Here is a 21442-nt window from a genome sequence, read left to right on the forward strand (position 1 = left end):
CACACAGTATTAGAATTTGAGTACCTCCGCCTTCCCCAGATATGTATGTTTGCAACACACAAAGCAGATTTTTTTTACACAGAGAAATGGAAAAGGCTAGTTCAACACCACATTTCCAAAAACCTTGATCCTGTAAAGTCTACTATTTATCCAGAAAAACAATGGTTCCTTTGGCATATTAATTTTCTGCTACTTAATGAATATGTTCGAGGCATGTGGGCTGCTGAATTCATATCTATAGCATAGATCGCCGCCTAGTGTTGGGTCCGGATGATTGCACATTGTTGTCCTGAAAGAGTCTTCGAAGTATCACGAGATAGGTGGCTCCTCCCCTGGACTACAGTGCGCATGGGCATCGACTCCATCCTCAGATTTTTTTCCGCCATTGGGTTCGGATGTAATTTCGTTATCTCCAGTTCGGAATCAACATAAACTTTTCGAGGCCCGAAGGCCTTTTTCATACCGTCGGTATTGTTTGCGTTCGGTGCCCGGTTCTATTCCGACTCAGTTCCCGAGTTGGATATCCAGGGAGTCGCGTGACTCTTCGGTGATCGATTCAGAAAAGGGGGTGGTGATGAATTGCACGATCAGGATTCAAGCAAGCCGGGCAGACGACGGCTGAAATGCCAGAAACCGGTCCCTGGTAGCTTGTTTCCTTCCCAGTGTAAGAATTGGCTTGGTAGTTTGGTTTGCCCTGTTCCCATCATGCACTGGGACAGGAACAGACTAATTTGCATATAGCCAGGTTCTGAACTGGGATGGTGCAGTGAGCTAAAAAACGGTGTTGGATCTAGCCCTGATCTCTTGACTGGGTGAGAGTATTCTGCTTAATTCAGAAACTCTGTCCATCACCACCCCTTGTTGTTAAATATTTTGTCCACCCTAAGCGTGGAAGGGTATACTCAGATGTGAGTCCCTTGCTCATTGCACCATCAGGATTCAAGCAAGCCGGGCCGACGACGGCTGAAATGCCAGAAACCGGTCCCCGGTAGCTTGTTTCCTTCCCAGTGTAAGAATTGGCTTGGTAGTTTGGTTTGCCCTGTTCCCATCATGCACTGGGACAGGAACAGACTAATTTGCATATAGCCAGGTTCTGAACTGGGATGGTGCAGTGAGCTAAAAAACGGTGTTGGATCTAGCCCTGATCTCTTGACTGGGTGAGAGTATTCTGCTTAATTCAGAAACTCTGTCCATCACCACCCCTTGTTGTTAAATATTTTGTCCACCCTAAGCGTGGAAGGGTATACTCAGATGCGAGTCCCTTGCTCATTGCACCATCAGGATTCAAGCAAGCCGGGCCGACGACGGCTGAAATGCCAGAAACCGGTCCCCGGTAGCTTGTTTCCTTCCCAGTGTAAGAATTGGCTTGGTAGTTTGGTTTGCCCTGTTCCCATCATGCACTGGGACAGGAACAGACTAATTTGCATATAGCCAGGTTCTGAACTGGGATGGTGCAGTGAGCTAAAAAACGGTGTTGGATCTAGCCCTGATCTCTTGACTGGGTGAGAGTATTCTGCTTAATTCAGAAACTCTGTCCATCACCACCCCTTGTTGTTAAATATCTTCGGTGATCGAGGCCCAGTCGACGCAGCAAGACCCTCGACAACATGGAACGAAGCCCGTTAAAGAATTGTCCCGTGTCTGGATCCAAGTATCCCCACATCGACGTCCACCCGGTGTGCAACAAGTGCCTGTCGCCGGACCACGATGGCTTGTTCCAGGTTTCGTTCGAAGAAGACGATTCGGCTTCGTGCGCGGCGCGCATGGAGGCCCGGCAGTCGGCCCCGGCACCGGTGGACATCTTCGACAGCGAAGAAGCGGACGAACACAAAGTTCAGATGCAGATTTCACCTCCGACGGAGGAAATCTACTACGACTATGAAGCGGATGTCGAAGGCCTAGACGTAGAAGAAGTCGTCGTCGACTAGGTAGGAGACGACAATGAGGCCTATGGGGCCATAAAAGATAGCTCGGAGGAAGAGCACTTCGGCGGAGCCGACATTGTCGAAAACGAAACCGAAAGTAAAACCTTCGGTGTCGACAAAACCGAAAGTGGTTGAAACGCCAACGAAACCGAAGACGTCGGCACCCTCGTCTTCCGAGGTGTCGGGGCAACCCAAGCCGAAGAAAGCGGTCGACCCAGTGCAGTCGGGCAAAGGCGTCGAGCCGAAGTTGGTCAAGGGCGTCGAGCCGAAGTCCAAGAAGGGCGTCGAGCCGGAGTCAAGCAAGGGAGTCGAGCCGAAGTCCAAGAAGGGCGTCGAGCCGCAGTCCAGCAAGGGCATCCAGCCGAAGACTGGGGACCCGAAACAGGTTACCCAGGCCGCCGATCCGAAACAGTCGGCGTCGACGTCTGCTGTCACGGAAGGGGGCCGTAGCGCCCCTAAGAAGGATGCTCCTACGCCTCGAATGGAAAAGACCAAGTCATCGACCCTCGAGTCTTCACATGTTAGTGGATCGAGGTCGTCTGTCGGGTCGACGAAACCGTCCGCTTCCTTTACGAAGCAGGTCTCGGACTCCCTGAAACGTATCAGGGACAAGGCTTCGACGGAAGAACCAAAGACGCCTTCCGCCCCGAAGCAATCGGTCCCATCGTCTAAGTCTTCGACGCCAATCCTCTTCACGCTGCCGCTGAAGGTGGCACCGAAGGCCTTTGCACCACGGTCTGTGCCCGAAGCGCACTTGCAGGGTTCTGCGGGGTCGAAGCCTACTCACCCGGCTGGGGGCTTGAAGCATCGACCACCATTGGTTGAGGAGCAGTCGGAGCGTTTCATCGACGCCGACACCGGGAAGCTTACGCTTTACAAGAGGAAGATTATGGCGACACAGCCTTTGGAGTCATACACCATTCCTCTAAAGCGCAAAAAGCCTGCTTCAGATTCACCAGTCTTGGTCGAGCCACTGGTTCCTCGGACTCCAAGAATTGCCACACCCTCACCAACTTATTCGGATGTGGAGGATGCTGGGGATGATGACGAGGAGTACAACTTTCCTGCCAACACAGATCCTGATGAACAACAGGACTCATGGACAGGGGCGGGTGACCAGGGGGATCAGCAACCCGCCCATGACCCTCAGGTCTATAACGTCAAGACCTCTCCCACTGAGGATTCTGCAGCATTTAATGCCGTAATTGAGACGGCAGCAAAAAACCACGACGGTGAGCTGCAAGCTCACCCTGTTCAGGTGGACTTCCTCTTTGACACTTTTTCAACAGCTGAAAAGACTGTAAAGACTCTCCCAATGTTAAAGGGGGTCCTGAAACATGCTGCGGACATTTTTAAGGAACCCACGCGGTCCAGGGTTTTCAACCCTAGAATTGAGAAAAAATACAGACCGGCACCTGGCGATCCTACCTACATCAAGGGCCAGTTGCCATTGGACTCTCTGGTCGTTTCTAATGCCCGCAAAAGGGCGAATTCGCAGACCACTGGTGAAGCTCCTCCCCCTGACAAAGAATCCAAAGTGCTGGAGGCATCAGGAAAGAGGGTAGCAGCTCAGGCGGCCAATATCTGGCGTATCTCTAACACGCAGGCACTCTTGGCTAGATATGACAGGGCACACTACGACACACTAGAGACCCTGTTGCAACATCTACCAGACCAATATAAAGAGGCAGCGGAGATGCTTATCCAGGAAGGGAAGCTCATCTCCAACGCTTCCATTAAGTGTGCACTAGACGTTGCGGACACTGCAGCCAGAGCAATTAATATGAGTGTGATGTTGAGACGTCAGGCATGGCTCCGAATCTCCGGGTTTAAGCCGGAGATACAAACTACCATCCTCAACCAGCCGGTAAACCCTGACAGATTATTTGGTCCTGAGGTGGATACCACCCTGGAAAAAATAAAGGAGGATACCGAGACTGCTAAGTCCATGGGAGCTCTACAGTCCCAACAGTTTCGAGGGAGCACTTTTCGTCGCTCAGGCAATAGGGGTGTTACCAGAGGCCAGATGTCCCAGCAAACACAATTCAATAAAGGTGGGGCGCAATCCTCTTACACCAAGCAGAGTAGAGGAGGTTACCGGGGCAACAGCACCAAGGGCAGAGGCAGGGGCAACAACAACTCCCGTTCCTCCGCCTCCAACAAACAGTGACGCTCTGTCACTGCCCCCCGACCATTCCACACCTGTCGGGGGGAGACTCCAGCAGTTCCTGCCAGTCTGGAAATCCATCACCACAGACAGGTGGGTCAGGAAACTTATCCAGTTCGGTTATTGTTTGGAGCTCACATCCACTCCACCCAACATACCACCAAAACACCGTCCTATGTCCACAGAGCATTTGCACTTATTGCAGCAGGAGGTTCTTGTCATGCTGCAAAAAGGCGCAATAGAGCTCGTGCCAGTGGAGGAAGAAGGCACAGGAGTGTACTCCCTGTACTTCTTGATCCCAAAGAAGGACGGGTCCCTCAGACCTATTCTGGACCTCAGGCCCCTGAACCAGTATATTCTCTCCGAACACTTCCACATGCTAACCCTGCAGCAAGTTCTTCCGTTGCTCAATCAGGGAGACTTCCTCGCAACCTTGGACCTCAAGGATGCTTACTTCCACATTCCTCTCCATCCATCACACAAGAAATACCTCAGATTCACCATTCAGAATCGGCATTACCAATTCAAGGTCCTTCCTTTCGGAGTGACCACGGCACCCAGAGTGTTCACAAAGTGTCTGGCGACAGTGGCTGCGCACTTCAGAAGACAGAACGTACATGTCTACCCTTACCTGGACGACTGGCTGGTTCAAGCAAAGTCAGCCCAGCAGTGCGCCGCCGACATGTCCCACACCATTCACCTTCTTCACGGTCTGGGCTTCTCACTGAACTATCCGAAGTCGCACCTTCAGCCGGCCCATGTGCGGCAGTATCTGGGCGCGACGATAGATACTCTGGCGGCCACGGCTCAGCCAAATTCAGTGCGGATCGACAACATCCAGTCGCTAATCCGAAAGTTCAGACCGCAACACTCCCTTCCAGCGAGAGTGTTCATGCAGTTGATAGGCATGATGGCCTCCTGCATCTTCATAGTCCCGCACGCAAAGTTACATATGCGTCTGCTCCAAGAATGCTTGGCACATCAGTGGACTCAGGCTCAAGGGCGGTTGAACGACCTAGTGTTGGTGACCGGTCGGGCATACCACTCTCTGCATTGGTGGACTCCACACAACCTTTGCAAGGGCCGACCGTTCCAGGAGCCTGTGCCACAGATTATCCTGACGACGGACGCATCTCTCCAGGGATGGGGAGCTCATGTACTCCACTACACGGTGCAGGGACTATAGACGACGCAGCAAAGGAAGATGCACATCAACTATCTAGAACTGATGGCGATCTTCATGGCGCTGAAGGCATTCAAAGTACATCTGTGCAACAATGTCGTGTTGATCCGGACGGACAACATGACCGCCATGTACTACATCCAAAAGCAGGGAGGTACACACTCTCCACAGTTGTCTCATCTGGCTCAGAGCATGTTGAAGTGGGCCATTCAGAGGAACATCTTCCTCATGGCGGAACACCTCCCAGGCAAGGACAATCAGATGGCGGACCTGCTCAGCAGGTACAGCCACCAAATGCACGAGTGGGAGATACATCCATCGGTACTCCGCCCGTTCTTCCAGCAGTGGGGTCATCCAGGGATAGACCTGTTCGCCACAAGGGAAAACGCAAAATGCCAAAGCTTTGCCGCCAGGTTCCCTCACCCACAGTCGCAGGGCAATGCGATATGGATGAACTGGTCAGGCAGATTTGCGTACGCTTTCCCCCCAGCACCTCTCATACCGCTGGTGGCAAGAAAGCTAAAGCAACATTCGATGACACTCATCCTGGTTGCTCCAACGTGGGCACGCCAACCATGGTACACCACGTTTCTAGAACTCTCCGTGGTACCGTATCAACGCCTGCACCTCACACCCAGGCTTTTGACGCACAACCATGGCGACATTCAGCATCCAGATCCGCAACAGCTCAATCTGGCGATCTGGCTCCTGAGGTCTTAGAGTTTGGCTACCTTAACCTGCCTCCATAATGCATGGATATCATTCGGGAGGCGAGAAAGCCCACCACTAGAGCCTGCTATGCAGCGAAATGGAAGCGGTTTGTCGTTTACTGTACTGAACACCACATCAACCCGCTAGATGCATCCATTCCCAACATCATCTGTTATTTGTTACATCTTTACAAATGCAATCTGGCATATGCTTCCATTCGGATACACTTATCCGCCGTAGCGGCTTATCTCCAAAACAGGCAGCATCTCTCCGTTTTCAGAGTGCCTGCCGTTAAAGCCTTCCTAGAAGGACTGAAGCGGGTCATCCCTCCAAGGACCCCGCCAGCCCCCGTATGGAACCTCAATGTGGTCCTCACCAGGTTGATGGGCCCACCTTTTGAGCCTCTACATTCATGTGAGATTCAGTTCTTAACGTGGAAAGTGGCTTTTCTCATTGCCATTACGTCTCTACGACGTGTTAGTGAGCTGCAGGCACTCACTGTACAAGAGCCATTCATTCAAATTCACTCTAACAGGGTGGTGCTGCGCACTAACCCTAAATTTCTTCCTAAAGTGGTTTCGCAGTTCCATGTCAATCAGACCATTGAACTGCCCGCGTTCTTTCAAAACCCAGAGACGGTGGCCGAAAGAATGCTCCACACTCTGGATGTCAAACGAGCTTTGATGTACTACATCGATAGGACCAAAGCATTTAGGAAGACACAACAACTCTTTGTTGCCTTTTCGGCCCAGCACAAAGGCAACCCCATTTCCAAAGCAGGTATAGCCCGGTGGATCGTTAAGTGTATTCAGATTTGCTATCACAAGGCTAAGCGCACTTTAACGGTCCCTCCCAGAGCCCACTCCACCCGCAAGTTGGGGACCTCTATGGCTTTCCTTGGTAATATCCCTTTGGAAGATATTTGTAGAGCAGCCACATGGTCTACACCACATACATTTACTAAACATTACTGTGTAGATGTGCACTCCAAGCAGCAGGCAGCTGTAGGGCTGGCTGTTCTTAAGACACTATTTCTGACTTCTGCAGCTGGCACAGGCGGCCGCCGTTAATGGAGGGACTGCTATGTATTCTATGCTATAGATATGAATTCAGCAGCCCACATGCCTCGAACTGAATATGCTACTTACCAGTATGCATCTGTTCTTGGCATGTAGGGCTGCTGACATTCATATCGCCCGCCCTCCTCCCCGGCGCCTGTAGCGGCTGCAGACTTTTTTACACTTACTCTTAGCATGGCCATCGCTTACACTGTTACACTCCATCTTTGCCACAATGGCTAAAAACAATCTGAGGATGGAGTCGATGCCCATGGGCACTGTAGTCCAGGGGAGGAGCCACCTATCTCGTGATACTTCGAAGACTCTTCAGGACAACAATGTGCAATCATCCGGACCCAACACTAGGCGGCGATCTATGCTATAGATATGAATGTCAGCAGCCCTACATGCCAAGAACAGATGCATACTGGTAAGTAGCATATTCAAACAGGCTCAATAGCAATTCAGTCATTAGAGGGAGGGTGGCAAAAAAGAGAGACACAACTGTACCGGTTCAAAACATTTTCTTGTATTTCAAATGAAAACGAATAATACTGTAATTTGGCTGCGACATACATATACTGTACAAAGTGCAATGTGTCCCAAGTGATATAGTGAGCGAAACAAAAACGTGTACAATTGGGTGAACTATACAAGTTTCAGCTGTGACTATTTACAAAGAAGGAAACTAGACTCAGGGCGATTATTTCAACCAATTGTTAGACAGCGGCTATACAATCATAGGCACTGTGTTAGTCTGGTTCGTTTCCTAGAGCGTCGACGGCGTTTTGACCCTTAAGATGAGGGTCTCGTCAGGACTGGGCAGTGAGGGACGTCTTGCAAGGGAGTATATATAACGCATGCGTGAGAAAGTAAAATAAATTTACTTACAGTGAACCCAGCCGGGCACACTGTGTATAACAGCTGGTAACGTATCCTATTGAGATTATGGCGGTCAATGCCGTCGCTGCGCAGGGTATCCAGGAATTATCTGTGCGCATTCGTGGTCCAGCTCAATCGCTGCCTCCGATCGTTTGTTTGATACAAAATTTGACAAATTTTGTATCAAACAAAACATGGTTTATCACGCATGGGTTATATATACTCCCTTGCAAGACGTCCCTCACTGCCCAGTCCTGACGAGACCCTCATCTTAAGGGTCGAAACGCTGTCGACGCACTAGGAAACGAACCAGACTAACACAGTGCCTATGATTGTATAGCCGCTGTCTAACAATTGGTTGAAATAATCGCCCTGAGTCTAGTTTCCTTCTTTGTAAATAGTCACAGCTGAAACTTGTATAGTTCACCTAATTGTACACGTTTTTGTTTCGCTCACTATATCACTTGGGACACATTGCACTTTGTACAGTATATGTATGTCGCAGCCAAATTACAGTATTATTCGTTTTCATTTGAAATACAAGAAAATGTTTTGAACCGGTACAGTTGTGTCTCTCTTTTTTGCCACCCTCCCTCTAATGACTGAATTGCTATTGAGCCTGTTATATTCATTAAGTAGCAGAAAATTAATATGCCACAGGAACCATTGTTTTTCTGGATAAACGCATTGCCCATGTTCCGTTGTGAGTAGGGTTTCCCTTGTTCTCTTTTTCGCCTGTAAAGTCTACAGCATACGATATTACACTGGTCCCTTCTTTAGAATTCTGATAATTAAGGCCTTCATGAAGGGCCTTCCATGTGATATCCGTGAAGTCTTCACCAGACTCATGAGACCAAGATTTGAACCTCTACATTCCTGTCCCTTCAGTTGCTATTCTGGAACGCGACTTTCCTGGTGGCCATTGTGTCTCTTAGACACATTAGCAAGTTGCAGGCGCTCTCTCTGTAGGAGCCTTCTTCCATTTCCTCCAGGTCAGTGCTGTTTTTGGAACCAACCCTAGGTTTCTTGCTAGCATGGCATCACACTTTCAAACCATAGAGCTCCAGGTTTTTTTCTCCCAACAACCTGATTCTGTTACAGACAGAGAAGTGCATACATTGGATGTCAAGAGCTCTTTTGTACTATATTGAGGGTACAAGGCATTCTGGAAATCGTTTCAGCACTTTGTCTCCTTTGCAAAGCTTCAAAGAGGATCCAATCTTCAAGGCAGGTATAGCTATGTGGTTAGTTTCATACATTTAAACCTACTATCATGAGGTAACCTGCTCCTCTCAGGGTGCACTCCACGTGCAAGAAACGCGTCACCATGGCCTTTATAGGAAATATACCAAATATATTTATATGGGAGCCAACACCACACACCTCTACCCAGTGCTACTTTGTGGACATCTTAGCCCGACAGCAGGCAATGGTGGGCCAGCTGCTATTTAGGACCTTGCATCAGATGTCTGCACACTAGCTGCTGCTACCGAAGGGCACTGCTTTACAGTATGGTAAGCATGGATTTGTAGCATGTGTTGGCTGCAAATACGCATGGTATGCGTACTTCTACCATCTAGTGTTGGGCCTGGACTCAGCAAATTGTTTTTCTTGAGGAAGCTATACGATCAGCATTGTGAGTTGTTTGCCCTCCCCTTCGAGGTACTGCGCTTGTCAATTGCTTTGTTCCTCAAAGTTTTTCCCCACCATCGAGTTCGGACAGACTATGTCGCAACTGTTCGGAATTCGATGCCACAAGGCCTAGAGAAAAAATAACCAGAATAGATTCCTAAACCGGGAAAGGACTGTTCGAGGCATGTGGGCTGCTGAATTCATATCTATTGCATTAGATCGCCGCCTAGTGTTGGGTCCGGATGATTGCACATTGTTGTCCTGGAGAAGACTTCGAAGTATCACGGGATAGGTGGCTCCTCCCCTGGACTACAGTGTGCATGGGCATCCTCTCCATCCTCAGATTGTTTTTTTCCGCCATTGGGTTCGGATGTTCAAATCTTAGCTCAAGTTAAGAAACTTTTTCTCGAAGCCAAAAAGCTTTCGCGAGCGTCGGTATCGTTTCGATCGGTATCGATAACATTTCTCTACAGGACATCGACTATCGGACGGCTTCATTCACCTCTCGCATCGAGTTTCATCGACGATGGAGAGTCGAGGCCTTTTCAAAAGGTGTCCACTTTGTAACGCAAAATATGCACACAACGACGTCCACCCTGTGTGCAACAAATGCTTGTCACCGGACCACAATGAAGACCAATGTATGGCCTGTGCCCGGTTCAGATCAAAGAAAACTCTTCGGACCCGACGCGCGGCTCGATTGCAATCGAATAGGCCTGCGCCGGAACCAGATAATATCTTTGGGACCGGAGACGAAAAAGTCGTCGAGATACCGGACCGAGATGAATCATCGGAGCAGGGATCCGTGCATGGATCCGACTATGAGGCCGATGGAGAGGAGTATCTGGAAGAGGAGAAGAATTATGAAGTCGTCGACGCGGTAGGAGACGTCGACGTTCAGGCCCGTGGGGCCGAGGAAGATAGCTCAGAGGAGCTAGGCCCAACCGTCGATACGGGGGCCGATGGACATAATATCAATACGGCTCAGGTCGAGGGATCGCCACAAGGCCTTACCCAAGATCTACCTTCGAGTTCAACAGCCCCGCAACAAGGCCCGGCTTCGAACATTATCATTGAGCCATCGGTTTCGAAACCGACTTTGGTTGATCTCAGCAAAACGAAACCAAAGCCAGCACAGTCAAAATCGAAACCGAAAGTGCAACTGGCTCTAGTCGGCGCCAAGGCCTCAAAACCCTCGGGCCGACGAAACAAATGAGGGACTTCGATGCGGGGAGCTTCCAGAAGGCCCTCGACTCGAGTAGCGGGGCGCCAAAGGCCACGGCGAAGATCTTCGTGTCGAAGACGTCGGCGCCGAAGGGAGCCGCTACGCAGCTCGAATCGAGACAGAGCTCCAATCCTCGATCAATGACGGGACCGGAGACGAACGTCGGTCCAAGGTCAGATGCAGACGCGGCGCATGCGGAGCATAAGGCCCAAGACATGGCCCTACACGTCGGGGAGTCGATTCGAAGAATCAGAGAAAAGGCTTTGTCGGCGGGACCGAAGAAAGTCACAACTACCAAGTTGGTCGCCGCGCTCGCTACGTCGGCGCCAATAAAATACGGTTTACCACCGCCAGTGAGGCCGAAGATGTTCGAGCCAAAACAGAGCATTCACCCCATAAAAAGACCTGCATTGACCCACAGGCCTGCAAACGAGTCAGAGGAACAAGAACCGAGGAAGTTCATCGACTCGGAAACGGGGAGACTGACTATCTACAAAAGGAAAATAGTCCCAGAAAAACCCATGGAGTCTTTCAGGATTCCTCTTAAGAAAAAGAGGGGATCACCTGCGTCACCAGTGATGGTCGAACACTTGCAAACATATGAGCAGGAGCCTCAATCCTTTTCCCCTACATACTCGGATGCAGGGGCACGACGATAATAATGATGCTGATGACGATGTGATGGACACTGGTCGTGATGATCAGAACCACCCATGGGCAGACCCTGCTGACCCAGGCAACCCGCAACATGACCCTGATACTACGGTCTACTATGTCAAAACATCACCAACTGAAGATACTACAGCTTTCAACGCTCTGATTGAAAGAGCTGCGTTGATCTTCATAGTGATACTGTTGAAGTGGACTTCCTTGTGGACACGTTCTCAACTTCCGAAAGAAGTGTAAAGACACTACAAATGCTCATGGGCGTTCTTAAACACGCCAAGGACATTTTCAAGGAAAATACTACAGCAAGGGTAGTTAACCCGAGAATAGAAAAGAAGTATAGGCCGGCGCCCGTGGATCCTACCTATATTAAAGGTCAATTGCTGCGTGAGGAAAAGAGCAAGTGTAAGCAGCTGGAACGCAAATGGAGACTGAACTTCGATCCCTTAGCCAAATTGGCGTACAAATCTGCCCTGAATAAATTTCACAAACTCATACGCTCTTCAATGAGAGTTTACTTTTCTAATCTTATTCAACAGGCGCAGAATTCCTCTAAAACTCTTTTCTCCATTGTGAAAGACTTTGTAAACCCCCCTGCTTTGAAATCCCTTTGTACCCCCACTCAAGATCTCTGCAATGGATTGTCTGATTACTTTCAGGAGAAGATAGTTAAACTCTCCTCCTCCTTTGCAGTGACGACTCCTAATCACCCCGAAGATCGCCCCTGTCACCTCTCCTGCTCTTTTAATTCTTTTAGCGAGCTAACTCCAGACCTGGCGTTAGTTTTGCTACGCAACATTAAGTCTGGTTCCCCCCTGGACTTAGTCCCGGCCAAAGTCATGGGCATTCTTGCCCCCATTCTAGTGAACCCGTTTCTTTCCATCTGGAATGCTTCTCTGTCGCGCGGCCAATTCCCCTCAGTGTGGAAACAGGCTAGGCTTGTCCCCATACTGAAAAAATCCGGTGCCGACCCTTTAATATTCAGCAACTATCGACCTATTTCGCTCTTGCCCAAACCTGCCAAGATTCTGGAGAAAGTGGTACAGAAACAGTTTGCACTGTACCTAGAGTCAAACCAGCTGTTACACGACTCTCAGTCCGGCTTTAGAACCGGCTATAGCACTGAGACAGCGCTGCTTGAAGTCTCAGAAATCATCAGGGAATCAGTGGATAGGGGCGAGGAGGCCATGTTGGTCCTCCTCGACCTATCCGCTGCTTTCGATACTGTTTCCCATAAAAAACTTACCACCCGCTTACAACAGCTAGGGGTTGGTGGGACAGTGCTGGCCTGGATCACTTCCTTTCTGTCTAGTCGTTCTCAAAGGGTTACGATGCACCCTTTTGAATCCGAGGACAAACCCCTCCTGTGCGGAGTGCCCCAGGGCTCTGCTTTAAGCCCTTTATTGTTTAATGCTTATGTGGCTCCTCTGGCCAAGGTAGTTGAGTCCTGGGGTGTCAGGGTGGTCTCCTATGCTGACGATACTCAGCTTATCTTTTCCTTTCGAGACCATTCTGACTCCCTCTTTTCCAACTTTAGAAACTGCCTTGGCAACATCTGCACTTGGATGTCAGCCAATCATCTTGCCCTCAACACCGACAAAACGGAGGTACTTTTTTTCAGCAAAAAATCCCCCCCCCCCTGCAATCCTTTGGTGGCCTACCATCTTGAATCCTCCACCCACTCCTGTTCAGGCAGCTCGTAACCTTGGCTTCACTTTTGACAACTCTCTGTCTGGAAGTGCCCAAGTCAACAAAGTGGTAGGGGCCTGTTTCTCCAAATTACGTATGATCAGGAAAATCTTCCCCTTCCTCCCTCAATCTTCACGCAAAACTGTGGTCCAGGCACTCATCACTACCCATCTAGACTATGCTAACAGTCTATATGCAGGTGCCCCCCTTTACCTTATCGACCGTCTGCAAATAGTTCAAAACGCGGCAGCCCGGCTCATTGGTAATATCCCCGCCCGTACTTCAGTCAGAGCCTACCGAGAAGAGCTTCACTGGCTCCCTATTTTACGACGCATCGATTTCAAAATTCTGACCCTGACATTTCGTGCTATTCATGGAACTGGCCCGCTCTATCTGAGAAAGCGTCTCAAAATCTCTGCTTCAGTCAGACATCTGAGATCCAACAGCCTTCGTCTCCTGATGGTACCAAGACTCAGGCTTTCTCGGAGTGGCGGCAGATCTTTCACCGTCACTGCCGCCAAGCTCTGGAACAGCCTCCCACTTGATCTCAGGTTTTGCGAATCTGAGCCTGCCTTTCGACGCAAACTCAAGACTTGGTTGTTCACTAAGCGTTAGGGCTTGGTATTGTCAGACCATTGTACTCTCCTAGTCCCTCTGGGATTTGATTCTGGTTTATTCTTTAGGGGGACAATCATGTAACTCTAGCGCCGGGACACCTCCGCCGGAGGTAGCTGTGCGCTCTACAAGCTTCAAAATAAATAAATAAATAAATAAATTGCCTTTGGACTCTATGGTGGTTGCAAATGCAAGAAAGAGGGCAAACTCGCAGACAACGGGAGATGCGCCTCCGCCTGATAAAGAGTCAAAGATACTGGAAACATCTGGCAAAAGAGTGGCAGCACAGGCTGCGAACATCTGGCGTATTGCTAATACTCAGGCGCTTCTGGCCAGATATGATAGGTCACACTACGATACTCTGGAGACATTATTACAGCACCTCCCAGAACAATTCAAGGAAGGAGCGGAGGTGTTGGTTTAGGAGGGGAAGCTGATCTCCAACGCTTCCATCAAGCGTGCACTAGACACAGCTGACACTGCAGCTAGGGCTATAAACACTAGCGTCATGCTAAGGCGACATGCTTGGTTGAGGATATCTGGATCCAAACTAGAAATACAAACCACCATTCTTAATCAGCCAGTTAACACTGACTTCTTGTTTGACCCTGAAGTTGATGTGTGTGTGTGTCTCTCTCTCTCTCTCTCTCTCTCTCTCTCTCTCTCTCTCTCTCTCTCTCTCTCTCTCTCTCTCTCTCTCTCTCTCTCTCTCTCTCTCTCTCTCTCTCTCTCTCTCTCTCCCTCTCTCTCTCTCTCTCTCTCTCTCTCTCCCTCTCTCTCTCCCTCTCTCTCTCTCTCCCTCTTTCTCTCTCCCTCTTTCTCTCTCCCTCTTTCTCTCTCCCTCTTTCTCTCTCTTTCTCTCTCCCTCTCTCTCTCTCCCCCTCTCTCTCTCTCCCCTCTCTCTCTCTCTCCCCCTCTCTCTCTCCCTCCCCACCACTTCTGAGATATCTTATGGGGGGAAACTAGCTCCGGTGCAGCACCAATTCACCGGCGCCAATCACACTCCCGACTGAGGGCAAAGATGACAACACCTACCGTGAGAAAACAATACATTCACCACCGCCAATACCCTGCTATGGTGCGCCACAACCTTCGGGTTCAGGCCGACACCGTGACCAGGCCTAAGAGACGAGAAACTACAAATATTCTCGATCCTCATCAGGTGGCCAGGCAAGAACAAGGGGATGGTTCCGAAACGATAACGGCACAAAAAAATTCATCCGCGACAACCATGCCTTCGACACTGGCATCACTCTGACCTGACTAAAACATCGGCAATGACGAGTTCTAAGAAACCTACATCAGAACCGGGAAAAAACCTCTGAATTGAACTGGACGAAGTCGAAAGCTTCAGAACCGAGTTCTGAGAAATACCACAGACACTCTTATAAAGAGGGAAAAATCCATTAATATTCCATTTCAAAAGTGTTTCTAAAAGTACTTAATCAGCACACAGGAGCCGGAAAACTCAAACCACTAGACCCACTCATGATTATGGGGTAGTATTTAAGGGACTATAACATTTCATGCAAGAAAAAAAGAAAAATGGCTGCAAAAGCAGAATAACAACAACTTCCTCATCCTCCAAAAAAGATTGTGCCACAATAAGCTAGGGCCACAAGCCCTGTAATCTTTAGTGTACTTTCTTCACCTCAAACTTTATCACCATCTCCACAAGGAGAAGAAAAGGCAGAGATACAGTACACTGATTCCCAGGGCACACAACTTACTGATGACACACCTGACCCATGGGAAGACTCTTGTGTTCCAAATAATACAATGACAGTAAAGGAATTGTACCCCCTCAGACACTTGAATTTCACTTCACCAGAGCAAAAGCATCTTTATTAGCTTCTGGAAGACACATATCGATCAGTGACTTGTGTGACTTGTGTCACTAGTCATTCTTTCTGTAAGCACTGCTCCCTAAACATGCCTTGTATTGTAGATGCTGTTTTTGGCATGAAGCCTAGTCTGACATTTTATTGCACTTCCAAGTTAAAAGCTGGTTTCGAAATCTTTCAGGCGGCGGAGAGAGAAGGGTCGCAAACTGGCGTGCATATTTAGTTGGGTTTCCTTAGTCCTGTTGTGAAGGAGGGACGCAAAAGGACTAATGCAGGTCTCCTTCACACGTACAAAAATATCTAGGTCATAAACACGTTGGTGCCGAGTACTTAGGTGGTGCATCCATGGCAGGAAGACTGGGCACTTGATCTTGTCTTCTGACAAAAGCAGTGACACTTCCACGGCTGTTTCTCCGTATGCCGAGATGGCAGTTCTTCCAGGACAATTGTGGTTAGCTGTGGTACTAGCAGTGTTTGGTGGTGTCTGCGGGCCAAATCTGATCTCAAAAACTTGTTTGTGATTAAAATGCTTGAAGTTTAGTCATTCTTGGCTGCATTTTAAAGTGTGCCTCTGTTGCAAATAGGTAGCCAATATAATATAAATGTTTTGATTGGAGAAATATGTATATGTTGATTTTTCTCTTGCATGTGCCATCAGATATGTAACTGTTAAGTATTGCCTGCAAATGTGTGAAAATTAGGAAATGGAAGCTATTTGTGAGCCCTGTCGAGGGGTAAGGTTATCGGCCCTCTTTGCTCACTGCTTCAACAAGCACCCATTTTAATAATCTTTCTCCTAGTCAAAAGTTTTCATTTCTCAAGAGTAGTGCTGCTGCAGGACAAGGAGTATGTTTAATCCCTCCAACTTTGTCTCCACTTTGTACTTGCTCTTCCTCATGGGCAGGTAGCCGGCGCCTCGTGGACGTGATGGATGTAAATACACAGCGTGACATCGAGATGTCAATGTCGCAGTGGGCCAAGTACTACGAGACTCCTGACGAAGAACGAGAGAAGCTGTACAATGTCATCAGCCTGGAATTCAGCCACACCAGGCTTGAAAGCCTAGTACAGAGGCCAACCACTGTGAGTTGTTGCTATTCTTTTTTCTTCTAGTTTTCCCGTTTCAGGAAGATGAGACACAAACAAGCTCTTTTGAAATCTTTAGTCCTCTTCACACCTATAATGTTGATGTGAGTGCAGGGTGTTTTCATTCTGCTTCTTTTGGTGCCATACAACGGGGTCAGTCGTGAGTTTCTCCCACTTTTGTGATCAGTATAGCATTGCAGTTTATTTGAACTCTGTCCCATTCGCTTTAAACCCCACCAGCTTTTTGAGTAAGATTAAGACAGTACTATTAAGAATGTTCTCCAGCATTTATTCCCTATACCCCTTCTGGGATTGTTCAGGTGTGGAGGAGGATGTTAGCTAAGATAACTAATAATGTTTAGACTTTCAACATTGAGTAGGTATTTTGAATAGATTCCAACGATGCCTTGTTTTTGTCCAACACCAAAGGTTTCCTATGTTGCCATGCTTGTGTGTATCATTTACAGATGTACGATAAGTGTGCAAGAACACTTGGTTATCTATACTTCTGTATGCCATTGTGGACAAAACTGCTAATAGTCCCACATATTGTTATAAAGAATATAATACAGGTTTTAAATGCTCTTGTGCCTTGTGTGAGATCATCTTCTGTCTGAGCTTTTTAGTTCAACCTTTTGTATGTTGGAATCTGTAGTTTTGCAGCATGATAGTGTTGTAGAATCAACAGCTGTGAAAATGCTGTCATCTAGAGTTATTTCTTAAATGCTCCAGCTTGCTTTTTTCCCCAAACTCCTGTTGGGCACTACCTATAAGTGTATCAGGAGTCGCATAAAAACATACAATTCACCACAGGTGAACTCCGCCATCAGAATTATTTTTGTTGCCTAGGATTAGAAGGAATCTTTTTTGTTTGAGTGTTGATAGATGCCATTGGCTCGGAAAGATGTAGGACAGAGGACAAGAGGAGGCACAGAGAGAAGTGAGCTGGTAAGCACCACTCTTCAGTGGACTTTGCATCTGAACAGCCATTACCCCATCACCCCCTTTATTTCAAAACAAATGAGCTTTTTTCCGAATACGAACGGTCTTTTATTCTAATTGAATGTAGTATTCCAAAATGCCCTCTCTTCCAACAGTTACATTAATCTCTTTTCTTCTGATGATTGACTGCTTCCTTGTGTCCACATTCACTGATATCCAGCAGGTGAGCGGACTGGCTTGGTTTCTTCTTAGCAGTCTGGTCCTAGGTGGAATATGTTCTGATTGTCCCCTGCTACCATAGATCCATCAGGCAATTGGCAACTAAAATAGAGGATCATTCAGCTAGATAAACAAGCATTTGCAATCCAATCGGTCTTGCATTTGTTAAAGTTTTAAGCTATTGATGTAAATCACAATGTTTTTTACTTTTGTTTTTTTTGTTTCTAGTGGAGTGATTATATTTGTATAGCGCTACTGCCATTCGTGTGACCTCGCGGCGCAAGAGAGCCAGAAAATGGGGAATTCGCCTACGAGGGAGGGTAGATGGAAAATTAATTACACTAGTGGAAAAAGGAATTTAAAATAGGGAAGGATTTGCTGTAAAGGGTTGAGGATAATGCGTGATAGGAGAGCGCGTGATACTGATGCAAGATATGTGCGGCGGAGACAGAGCGCAAGAGGGTTTAGATAGAAGTGTGTATGAGTGACGGTGAGAAAGGGATGGTTAGGAAAGAATAGGGCAGAGAAGAAGGAATATGAGAGAGGAGTGGGGAACAGGGCAGTTGCGAGTTTGTGAGAAAGTGATTAGAGCAGAATGGACGAAAGAGAGCTGGGAGGGAGTGTCATTGGAAAGAACCCTGGTGGAAAAGAGGAGACACTTTTTTTGTTAAAACATTAGAATACGGCCAAACACTCTTACATCTAACTTGTGTTGATTTTAGTGCCTTGTTTCGGCAGTGCCTAAGTAGCAAGGAGGCTTGCCCTCTGCATTTACATTACAAATGTCTATAGCTCTTGGATTGCCGAGACCTGTTGGCTTTGCCAATACTTGTTCTATTAAGCAAGAGATCCATCAAACCAAGCTGCAAGGTTCCATCTTGAAATGGTCTGACAAATGCAACTGAGTAACTGAGCTGTTCGAATATATCCAACAGAAGTTACATTAAATAGTCCCTCCATTTTTATATTATACGGTTCCTGACTTCCGGTTCGTACATTGGCAGTTTCAGTATGGTTAAGTTCTTGGCAGATCACTTAATCTCCCCCTGTGCTACATAAATATATTCATTCTTAAATGGTAATTTTTCTGCAATTAATTTTGAAAGAAAAGACTACGGTGCTTTTATAGTAAGCGGCCAGATTGAATATACTCGTTTCACATGAACATAGAAGTATTAATGTGGGCATCATGTGCCCGTTTCATCTGCCTTGTTGGGACTGGTAGCAGTCTGGTAAAGTATAATGAGAAGTCAAGTAATCTAGAGGAATCGCCTAAGAAAAGTTATGGAAGCGGAGCTTGGGGACCCTAGTAATTTACAGTCTTTGCTAGGAAAAGCCATACTAGGCTAGGATCTCTTAGCATTGCCCTTTTTAGGTCGAGCCTGGGCAGTGCTTGCGCTCTCTTTGAACCATGCTGTATTGGAGTATGGAATATGCCCACTCTCTGCCCATATTTGTCATTGGCTTGTGTCATTGGCCTTCGTAAATCCTGGCTTCTGATTCGTTAATCGGCTTGTTAGTGTCTCCTTAGTACTTACTGCCTTGTGTTCATTTGTAACCTCCCATGAGGACTGGCCCTTTTACTTTGGTTGTAACTAGGTGAGTTTTTTATGGTCTGTAAGTACTATTTTCTTTAAATAGTTTCTCCTACTGCAGGGACAACATGTTTTCCTGCAACATTCAGCCACCATGCGCGTTTTCACTTTCTAATCAGCCCGGGTCAATGGTGACTGCTTCTTTGCATAGGTCTTGAATTTACAATGCCATTGGCATTGTACATGACAATGCCTGTTATTTATTAAAACATATAAATAAAAGGCATTGTCATTTACAATGCCAATAGCTTAAAATCTTGCAAATGCGAGACCTATTGCTTTGCAAATGCTTGTTCTTTTAGTGTAATACGTGTCCTGTCTAACAATTCCTAATGCAGCCAGATTAAGCACGAACAAGTATCTTTTCTTAGCTGTCTAATTATTTCACGAGTTAGTGCTGTTACTGTTTGTCTGACTTCTGAGCCTGGCAAAATTAGGTAGAAATGTACCCGTTATGTGGGTTCGAAGGGCCACAAGCCTGTCTGTCTCAAGCACGGAAAATGTTAATACTTCCACCTCAAATCAGCTGTTTTAAATATTGGCAGACCAACGGGGTCTGACCGCAAGGTGTACTAGCTTGCTTTGAAGTGGAGACATTTTTTGTTTTAAATCTGTTTATTGAATATAAATTGAACAGGGCAAATCAAGAAAAGACGTAGCAAAATACATTCCATATAACATAATACTTTTATGGAGACCTGCAGGCAACAGACGTTAAAATATAAACCAAAGAAGGTTGGGGGAGTAATAAAGTGGGGTCAATACGCGGTTGCCTTAGCTTGAAATACAAATAAACATTATTATTAAAGAAATATCTCCATGAGTTAAAGAGCCATTTTGTGGGGGTCATATGGGCCCAACCCCAGTGGAGAGGTGAAGTGAATGAGGATGCATGTCTTTGTAGTACTTTGCCTGTGTAGTAAGCGCTACGTGTTGTTGTTAGCGAAATTTGGGAGTAGTGGATGTATGTCTTAACCATCAAACAGGAGAGGGAATGCCGAAACCCAGCAAGAAGGGACAGGAAAGGAAGGATGCGTACTGGTTGTCAATGGGGAGGATGAGTAGAGCCTTTTGGGAGTGGGGGGGGAGAGACATCCCCCAAGGGTCCAATGAAGTAGGAGAAGCCTAATGTACACCTCTTGAGTAGGGTACAGGGGTGCGATCAAAGAGCTGTATAGCTCTCAGGCGAGGGGGAACCAAGCGAGAGTGCTCTATGTGGGAGAAATGCTGGATTAATAGCTACCGGGTGCAACTGAATTTTAGTGTCTGTATGGTTGATATCGGCAGTAACGCGAGGGCCAGAACTTGGCACAGGTGGAGAAACCATGTGGCTATAGGAGGGAGGTTAGGTTGCTTCCAATAAAGAGCAATGGACTGCCATGCCGTCCCTAGTATTTGTGCTATTTAGCGCCAATTAGAATGAGTCATGGCTACCAATGTTGAGGGTCTGATACCTAACAGGGTCACTATCGATGAGCTAGGGATAGGGAATCCAACTGCTTCTTTGATATGGCTAAGGATTTCTTTCCAGAATAGCGTCAGACTGGGGCAGGAGCACCAAATGTGAATGAGGTTGCCTCTATCGCCCTGGCACCTCCAACAAGTTGGGGGAAACCCAATACCACCTGTTGGATACAGACAGGGGTTAAGTACCATCGTGTCATGAGCTTGTAAGCCGACTCGCGCTGTGGGATAATTTGATAGATTTTTGGGATATCTCGCCATAGTCTGTCCCAGCTCTCTGGAAGACCCTCCTTCCCGAGATCTATATTCCATTGTTTTTGGTACGTGTGGGGTTAGAGTTGTTGCGAATGTTCTAGCACTTTATAAGTGCTAGAGATCAATCCTCTCGAGCTCTCAAAGTTGCAGACTAGAGTCTCGAAGGCAGTGAGCTGCCTGGTCGCTCCTTGTGTGTAGGTGGGAGAGAGTAGCCAGTGACAAAGTTGATAATATTGCATCTGTGTCCTGTCGGTAAGGTGGAATGATTTTTTGCACTGGTCAAA

General features: G+C 47.6%; 1 protein-coding gene across 2 annotated transcripts in view; it reads left to right on the forward strand.

Annotated features, from left to right (window-relative positions):
* KDM2A (lysine demethylase 2A) overlaps nucleotides 1-21442 on the forward strand; it is a 789087-nt gene that overhangs the window by 263655 nt on the left and 503990 nt on the right. Inside the window, exon 6 of one of the 2 annotated variants that reach the window (XM_078657462.1) lies at nucleotides 16502-16680. In XM_078657462.1, the coding sequence (XP_078513588.1) occupies nucleotides 16502-16680 (179 nt within the window). The remainder of the gene's footprint in view (nucleotides 1-16501; nucleotides 16681-21442) is intronic. The other variant, XM_078657547.1, reaches the window with a different exon arrangement.

The sequence above is a fragment of the Lissotriton helveticus genome, chromosome 1_1 (genome assembly GCF_964261635.1).
Source record: "Lissotriton helveticus chromosome 1_1, aLisHel1.1, whole genome shotgun sequence".
NCBI classification, from domain to species: Eukaryota; Metazoa; Chordata; class Amphibia; order Caudata; family Salamandridae; genus Lissotriton; species Lissotriton helveticus.